Source organism: Pterocles gutturalis, unplaced genomic scaffold (genome assembly GCF_000699245.1).
Source record: "Pterocles gutturalis isolate BGI_N339 unplaced genomic scaffold, ASM69924v1 scaffold11314, whole genome shotgun sequence".
NCBI classification, from domain to species: domain Eukaryota; kingdom Metazoa; phylum Chordata; class Aves; order Pterocliformes; family Pteroclidae; genus Pterocles; species Pterocles gutturalis.
The window spans coordinates 5,544-15,082 of NW_010128259.1; the positions used below are offsets into that span (position 1 = coordinate 5,544).

The window sequence follows — 9,539 nt, forward strand, 5'->3', positions numbered from 1 at the left end:
CCGTGGCATCTCTGCAGGGCTGGCCGTGGTGGCTATCCCACCACACGACCTCCTGGCGAGGGGGGACCTTGCAGCTGAGTGTATATCAATGGCCTTCACAATGGGCCGGTCGAAATTTGCCAGGTTTTCAAATGATTTGATCCTCTGTTTGACTGAGAAGGATGAGGTAGATTCATGCTGCCAGTTCAGCTCATAGTAGTAGTAATTACTCCTGAAGCTCCTCAGTTTGTTAGTGTCAGGGCAGCTAATTTCACTGGCTGAGGGGGGTGTGTCATGGACCCTCGGGGTGCTTTTGGAGATGTATGCCTGCTCCTTCCCGCTCTGGCCATCCAGCGGGTTGAGATGGGCCATCTTTAATGTCTCCGTCGCCACCTGGGGGTATTTCTCTTCCACAGCATGGCCCTCAGGTCCTTGCACAGGGTGAACCTCTGCAACATGGCAGTCCTCCCCCAAGTGACCCGACAACTGGGCCGGCATAGAGTAGGTCCTTGTCACAGGTTTCGACAAGCCATAGATATTTCTGTCTCCAGCAGTGTCCACTTTCGAGAAATACTGCAGGGTCCCCATCTCCTCTGTCAGTCGAGGCACTTCTGCATTTGCCTCTTCTGTTTTCTCCAGCAACGGCAGCTGCAGAAATGATGCTGGTGAGGAAGACGCAGAGGAAGAGGACGAAGAGGATGATGAGGAGGAAAGCTTCACCTCAATGAAAGTGCGCTGGATCTCCTGCCCTTCCAGCTGACCCTGCTGAGGGAGACCTCAACGAAGAAGAGCCTCCAGCAGATGGTCTTGTGTTTTGCAGATCTAACTGCCTAAGGTCATCTGCACTATAGATGGTCTTGATAGTGTTCAGCCCTGTTCCAGGGTTCTCAGTCCTCCCCTTCACATATTCAACTTTCGGTATTCCCTGAGGAGATGAAGTGACTTTGGACTGACTGTCTCTGGCTCCAAAATCATCCACGTTAGCACCCTTACCCTGACACACTGCAGACTGCATGGAAACTTGCTTTTCTTTTGGCTTTCCCCATGCCTGATGCAGGTCTGTTAGCTCCCCACAGCCACACTCCGTTTCACCGCTTGCTGTTTGGCTGCCGGTCCCATTCAGGAGAGGCAGAAGTGAATCTTCAGAAATGACCAGAGATGGCTTGTTTTCCGGCTCTGACTTCAGAGTCCTTGAGGCTGCTGAAATGCTCTTGCCAGGATCAGGGTTTGTAGGCGAATTACGAGACAATGGTGTTTTCTTCCCCAGGAGTTTAGGGGACAGCTGTGGAGAAACAGAAATTCTTTTCTGATCAGCCCCACTGACTTTGGTAGGATTAATGCCAGAAGAATCTGAATTTGCCTTTGCTTTGCTTTTGATGGTGAACCCTTTTAGCTTTGGTCCTGCTCTGGTCTTCTGGTTATTTAAAAGGGTGTCCATTATACTTTTTTGTGCCATTCCCCTAGACTCCTGACAGGATTTTTTCTGCGAGGATGGGCTGTGCGGTACTGCAGCTCCTTTGCAGTGGTTTGTGCCTGAGCTTTGGACTTTTCCATTTGAAGTTTTTCCTGAAGTTACAGAGTTAGTTTTCTCATTTTTCCCTGGAAAGTCATGAGTTGTGCTGCTCTTTGGATCTTTAGATCTAGTGGAAAAGGGAGACCTGAGTGATATTGCTCTTGGTGATGATGCATTCATGTGATTGGTGTCTGTTTTAGACAAGTTGGACAAACTGTTCGTTTCCTTCTTCACTAAGGAATTATTAACAGGATGATTACAGTCATCAACCACTGTTTCACTTTCAGATTTGCATCTCTGCTCATCTTCTTTCTCAAGCAAGTTGTTCTCCAAGCCATTGACATTTCTAGCAGAGCAAAAGCTTATTCTTTTGCAGTGCACAGACCCTTCCTCTTCAGTGGATTCACAGCACTTCATATGTCCATTACTGTTCCCCAAACTCATCTGTTCTTCTGTACTTAAGGCACCGTTGTTGCAGAAAGAGTAAACTTCAGGGATGTTGACTGAATTCTTTAGGATGTCTTTTTGTGGCAGGAAAACTGAGGAAGGAGGACAAGAGGATGTGGAGGATACATCTGAACACTGTGGGAGACATGGAGTGGGACCACCGTGATCCTCCAAGCCTAGTTTGTTGATGCCTGTCTCCAGTGACCCACACGTTGCACAGCCCTCAGTTTGCAAAGCTTTGCTGCTGTAAGGGTGCAGTGAGGACAGAGAAGATGAACTTGTTGCAGATGTGAGATGCTGCTCCTGTACAGGCTTTTGTGGCTCATTGTTCATGCAACAAATCTCAATTTGCTCCTCATCTGACTCCATTACAGTACAGACTGCGGGGGTGTTAGCAGCAGAGCATGGCCCAAGCAGCATCTCATTAGTACTGTCAAAAGTTTCTGTGACAGACTCCGAGTCTGAGTGAGAATCCTCTGCAGCCCCATACATAGACTTCGGAAACAGGTCACTTCTCTTATCTTCCACAGAGTTTGCTGCAGGTAGCTCATCCTCATTCAAACTGCTAAAATTCCTAGAATAGTTATTTAAAGAGTTTTTATTCACAGTAAAAAGTTTGCCTGTATTAATGGAGTCCAACACTGACAGCCCCAAGACCCCTTGTGCATTAGCTCCACAATTCACATTTTTTTCCAGCAGCTCCTCCTTGTCTGGCTGTGGCTCAGATCCAGGACAGCCTTCGTCAGTGCCACAGCAGCACATCGTGGTGTACTCATCTCGGAGGGGGCTTTCCGCTCGCGACGGGGTGCGTGAAGCCCTGCTCTCAGGAGCACCCATTTGGCTGAGCAAGTCATCAATATCAGTGACAGGGACTGCAGCGCAGTCCTCTGCACAGCTGCTTTTCATGGTGCCTCTTTGCACGTCTTTGCTCATGGCATCAGGTGGCAGTGTTGTTCTCTCCACCGCACAGCCACCTCCAGTATTTTGCAAATCTGCTCCTTCTTGCTTCCCAGCGCTGGGTTCTTCTTCAGTTGCAGGGATGCTGTTGACATCGGCCCGATTTTGACTCACTACTGGAGACAGGATGAGGTTTGTATATCTGCTGACAGCTGCATCATGATAAAAATAAATTAAAAAAAAAAAGGAAAATCCTGTCAGATATGGCAAGTGATACACAAAACACCAGGTTTTATTATAAAAATAGACACCCACGTATTCAGACTACATGTTTTCCTTTTGCTTTCCACTCCTCCTCTTCTGTGATGATGTTTAAGACAACTCAAATTAATTATAACCCCGTGTATTTAAGCAGCACACAGAAAGGAGCAATCCACTCATCCAAGGTGAATAGTCATGATCTGCTTAATTCTGATCTTTCAAATTTCAACAGGCAAGCAGCCAATTACCAAAGCGTCAGTGTGAAGTAAGTCAGTCTGAGCAGTACTGCTTCTCATTACTTGTTTGATTGAAGATGTCTCCAACAGATTACAGAGAGTAAACTAAGCCCTGGTATAGCAGACAAAGGTGAACAGATAACACAGTGACAAACTGTGCATAAATAACTTGACTCTGATCCTCTCGGCACTTCTGCAGGTGTTTAATGTGACACACATGGGTGATGTTATACATGCCTTAAGCACATGGGCTTTACAGGATTTCTGTCACAGACCTTTCAATGCTTCCAACACATGTTTAACCCACTCTTGGGCAACATACCGAGCTCCCTTTCACTGCTGCACTCCAACATATTCCATCTCACCCATTTCTCCAGCTCTTCAATTTTCAGCACTTCACCCTAAGCATCTGCTTGCACCTTTCTACACTGCTTCTGGGACATGCAACCCCATTCAAGCTGCTTTCTAGAGACCAGCTACTACCAGATGAGGCCCAGAAAGTCCATGGAGAAGGAGGGGCGTATTCATGGAGTCAGCATCCTTTCCTGCTCATTCAAACATGCCAGCACACCTCTCTAACCCTTGCACAAAGCTGCAGGATTATCCTCAGCACTTAATTTAGGTACTCATGTTAAGAAGTGCAGTTTCCTCCTGGAGTCATCAAAGGGGAAGACATCGCAGAAGAGCAATCTGAAGCAGTCAGGCTAGGATTTGAAGCACTGCCCTGCTTCAGCATGCTGGATCACACACTCAAGAGACCCTCTTCTCTGCCTGCAGGGCAGGGTGAGGGGCACGGGGAAGCAGAAGAGTTGCCTGATAAAGGAGTGCCAGTGTGCCGCTAGCACAATGCTATTAGTTTGCAAAAGCCACAGCAATCTAAGAAAACAAGAACAGGACTCTCCGCCAAGCCAGGAATTCCTTAAAGAACAACTGGAACTGAAGCATCTGGAAGCAGTTTAGGCTCACAGGTATTAATAGGTACATGAAGAAGATCATAAGCTAAAACAAAGTAAAATATTATGTTCTCCCTGAATTTGAAAAGTATACTTTTCTTTTCAAACACTTATTTCCACACCACATAATTTTTACAGTCTGTGGGGATTCATATATTGCTGTAGCAGCATAAATCAGCCCTGAGCAGAAACTAAGATATATAAAATATTTTGATCCAAACTAGAAAACTTTCAATAAAAAACATGCAAATAAACATTTTGACAATATTCTAGTTTTCCTGGTTTTTCTGTTTCACCCTTCTGCACATTAGAGAATTCTGACATATGAAAAGGAAAGAAAGAAAAAACCTTTTGTTATTGCCCATTCGCAAAAACACTACTTAAACTTCAATTTCTAAGAAAGACAGATGTGATTATAAAGGGTCAATATATTTACTGAACAGCCACAGCAGTAAAAGCGGTTGCTAGGACAGGGTTGCTGCTGAGTTAGCCCCAGGTTGGCATAAATGACTCAGACCTTTTCAAATGCTGGCAGGAGGGACATACTATAAGTGGGAGTTTTGAACACTTCACACTTGAACACTTCACACAGGAGTAGGTTTGCTTCCCTCATCATGGTGCTAGGGAAGGAGCCCGAAGCCTGGTTTAGTGATGAAGTGCTTTGCCTGGCTCACCAGTGCAGACACTATGTGCCCTCTTTTTTTTAATTAATCAATGTGGGAAGCTGGGGGAGCAGCAGATCAGACCCAGCTGATCCAAGGGAATCTTCTTCACTGGTACTCAGAATAAATGTACAAAAGCAAAACTACTCTCTCACCTGATGTTGCTTTCTGGATCTCCAGGGTTATGGATGTGGGAAGACACTGCATAAGCAAGCAGACTTCCTTGTACGTCATCTTACATACTGGGATACTGTTGATGGTGGTAATCTCATCTCCTACAGCCATCTTGCCCATTGATCCCTGATGCAATGACAGATTCACAGAAATTATAAATAGACATCAGAAGCCCTGCCACAGAGGCAAGGATTGCAGGGAAGCAATTAATGGCTTATGAGCAACATTTCCCATTTCACATGACTGCAGAGCACAGGTACCACTGCTATCAGTTTGCCAACATGTAAATGAAGAGCAGACTGTGCTTTTGCCAGGAAAGGAATTAATGATCAATCTCCAACAGGAAGGCCAAAAGGCTGCTGGATTCTCTGAGAGATCAGCATCAGGATGGAGGACACAGCTGGTGCCAGATCTGTGTAACATAGGCATACATGCATAGAAAATAATAAACATTATTATAACATCAGGATTTACTTATTTTGTCTTTGCCTCTGGTAATAAGAAAGGAAACAAAAGGTTAGCATTCCCTCAAAACTGTGACTACAAGAGGGGATCTGTCCATCTCAGTAGATCTGCCTCTTGACTTACTTTTGAATCAAAGATGCACTTCTGAATAAGAAACACTTCATTTGACAGCAGCTTCAGAACAAATGGGATGAGACGTTTTGCCCAGCAGAGACAAACATCTCCCCTGCACTTACTCTCAACAGATCACTTGCTTAATAATAGTAGTAGTACTAGTAGTAGTAATAATAAAAGCAATCCCCGCAAAGTAAAAGCAAATCAGAACAAGGCAACCCAAATTAAGAAATTACCATTTCTGCTGCTCCACCTGGCCGCAGTCCTGTGACAACAACCTTTAAGGGTATGGCCTGGATTTCCAAATCCAGGCCGAATGACTCATGCTCACTGCGAACCAGAGTGACTACTTCACCCTGGCCCTGCCCGGCCCCATCAGGTGCTTCACACTTCTTGCTGTGTGGGAGCGTCCTCACAACAGGCTTGTTATAAGCGCCATGCTCCTCAGTCCTCTGTCTCTGAAGGCTTCGGCACTCAGTGCTCATCATGCTTTTCACTCTTGTGACTGCTCTGTGCTCAAGTTTTGGGGACCGCTTGGATTCGAGCTGCGCTTCCCAGAGCTCCTTCAAACTCAGGCTGCCAAGACGACCTTCAGGCATACTTGAGTAATCAAATGCTATTATGGGGAAGAAAGAAGAGTCACTCTGCTCCCGCGTGCTGTCTGCATACTCCAGAGAGTTGCTGAAGACAGGTGAACACCTCTCCATGCCACTATATCTAGGTGACTCACTGTCCTGGCTCTCATCATCAATTTCTACGGATGAGGTTGTAACAACAACACCAGCGTCCTCCTGGCTCTTGGCCCTCTGGCTTCTTTGCAAGTGGGAACTTTCATCGTCATCACTAACATCACCATCATAGAAAACAACCCTTCTCTGTCGGTGAAAGGGGCTGCGGGCAGTTTTGGTGCTGTTGCTGAGGATGCCGGGTCGGACAGACTCCATGTGCTTGTTGAGAAGGCCAGACGATCTCCCACTAGCTGGAGAAGCCAGACCATTTGCTTTTGACACTCCTGCTTCTCTAGCAGCTGGGGGGAAAAAAAAGGGTACACTTTAATTGTATTTATACATTATTTTTAATGCTGTGTTTCTGACTGCAGCTGAGTACAGAAGCTTAACTTCTCCTCACAAAGCAAAAAGCAGGTTTTTCATGTCCCCCCTCTAACTACAGTAAACAGCAAGAGGGATGGCAGATAGCTCCCCAATTTATGGGTAATTCCTGAAATCAGTTCATGGCACATCTGCTTCTATTTTGTGTTTATTTCTAGATTATGGCTATGATTTAAAGAAGGGATGTAAATTCATGTGTTTTTTGCTTTAAACAACAGAATTTCTTATACATTTTGCTTAAATCTATGCTCAGGACCACCTGCACCAATTTACAGAGAGGGAAAAATGCTTTCCTGAACAAAGGCACAAGCACATGACAATCAGTTTCAAATTAAAGATTAATAAACCCAAAACCCCTTTCCAAATCCTTCTTAGAAATAACTACATCTTATTTTGTAGAAATGTTTGTTTTGCTTTGTTTTGTGTGATTTTTAAAATGTAAAAGTTCTTTTAAGCATTAAATAATGATTTTCCAGAGAAAATATGCTGCAGACAGAGACCTTACTTGAGAAGCACAGGAAAAGGAGACAAATGTAATACCCTTTGAATTTGAAATCAGGTGCATGTCAGTAAGGAAATTTAAGATTCCTTCAGTCAATTACTATGGGGAGAAAGACACATATGCAAAGTATCTGATGTCAAATTGAACACTTGATTGTTTTTACACTGCTATATGTGACACTTCTAAACTGTGTATTTGAGATAGCTACGAACACTTTCATTTAAATGTAATCAATCGAATGATCATCAGTCATTTGAAAAACAACCTGCAGTACTGTCAACCTAGTTTTGGCCAAACTAATCAAATAAAGTCATTTTCACATAATCAGAGCAGCTATTTGGACAAAATACCATGGAAACAGACATTTATGTGCATTGTTGTAAACCCTTTCCATTTTCCAGAATTTCATACGAACAGCAATGGCTTGCCCTATGCTGCCAGGCATTTATTCCCAGCACAGAAATCACTGTACCTCTTCTGTAAAGCAAACCAGTGCTCAGTGACCTCCCCCCCCACTAGCCAAATGACCAGACACACTTTGATTGCTTACTCAGGTTGCCAGGAAGAAGAGAGCCATCACCCAATAAACTGTTTCTGTTCTTCTGACGAAGCTGCTCTTCGTCACAGGAGCCGGTTAGAGCATCAGAAAATGGGAGCTGGCCCATACTGTCGTGCGAGAAGTACTGTGAAAGCTCTGCCTCGGAGCTGACAGATCCCTGCTGAAAAGAAGTGAGCCTAGTCGATGTTTAAAGCCCCGGACTCCATGCAAGCACCACGAACTCCACTCACATCACCCTTGTCAATAAAGTAAGTTTAAAGCCAATTTTTAAAACAGAGGACTTGTCAGTATATTGAAAGCCAAACTGTCAAACTTGGATAGCTTAAATTCTGCACATCAATACATTTTTAGCCAGTATTAAAAAAAACAAAGGATTACAAATCCCACTGCTTTGCAGATGTGGTTCAATACAGCAACAAGGGACGAAACCACTCACTTGTGTAATTCCCTTAATACAGCTTCTGCACTCAGAGAAGGGAAGGGTTTGTGCTTCCGGACACAGTTTGTATGGCTTCTTTGGCTTTCCCAGGACAAACAGAGATTTTTCAAATGCAATGGCTATGTAAAGAGACCAAGTGCTCAACCATCTGCCCACAGGCTCAGGTCTCTCCCGCTAACTTCATCTCTGTGTCCCACAGAGCAGAGGTGCCTTCAAGGCAGCAGGAGCTCCGCCATGCTCTGCACATCACTCCCAAAGGCTACAGCCACACAGACAAACAGGAGCTTGCTGCTGTCACTATTTAAACGTGTGATATAAGCAACAAACCCTTTTATTGAGCCCATGTAACCAGGAAGGAGCATAGAGGTTTGGTTTTGAACTCCTTGATCAAGTAACAGCTTCAGTAAAAGCTAAATTAGAAGCAGACACTGCTTTTATTGCATCTAATCCTTTTACCCGGCTTGCTGGCTCCAGGAAGCGTTTCATAGTCCAGCCAAGGGGAGATGAGGTCTCTCCTTGTTTGGTCTTCACATTAGGAGACGGGCTTTTTTGTACAGCTCCTGTTAAACACAGCTTAGTTAGATGACAAAAATTAAAGTGGTGGTCCATATATCCAAACATGCTTCTCATTCACCTTCTGAGCTGGGGGCTGCATTTATCCCTCTTTTTATCTGAATTGCTTTCTTAAAGTGAGATTTATTTAATATTTCACATGTTTTCCCTCGGATCAGGTGAAACATTAACACAGAGACATGTTATGCCAGCCAAGTGCAGGACAAGGCTATAAACAAGAGATGAGCAGAAGACAGTCTCCCTCACGTGCTGCAGCATGCTGCTGACTAGGTGCAACCTCAGAAGACAAATTAGCAGCCACCGGCAAGGTCTACTTCAAAAAAGGTCTTAGCTGACACATATAAGGAGGACAATTAGAAATCAAACTTTCTGTCTAAAAATCACCTTACTAGTCACTCTGCCATTGCGAAGAGTTTGCTTTCATCTGTAGCATTTGAGAAAGTGCTAAGTCTGGAGTTCAAAAACATCAGATAAATGCCACAGCACATATTTTGACATGACCCTGAAGATTAAAATGGAGTTAAACGCACAGTCCAGTATGCTATATCTGGACTTTTCCAAATAGATACATCAGTACATTCTCCTTTTTTTTTTTTTTTTTGCCATACACATGGATAACTGTGTACACAGATGGATTTGACTCCCCCCACCCTTTC

General features: G+C 44.4%; 1 protein-coding gene across 1 annotated transcript in view; it reads right to left on the reverse strand.

Annotated features, from left to right (window-relative positions):
• The window catches only part of PDZD2 (PDZ domain containing 2), a gene marked incomplete at both ends in the record, with an annotated part of 23,120 nt that overhangs the window by 4,542 nt on the left and 9,039 nt on the right, over positions 1-9,539 (reverse strand). The window contains 6 exon segments of the mRNA XM_010079554.1: positions 8-748; positions 750-3,048; positions 5,104-5,248; positions 5,938-6,728; positions 7,863-8,028; positions 8,767-8,870. Of these exon segments, the coding sequence (XP_010077856.1) occupies positions 8-748; positions 750-3,048; positions 5,104-5,248; positions 5,938-6,728; positions 7,863-8,028; positions 8,767-8,870 (4,246 nt within the window).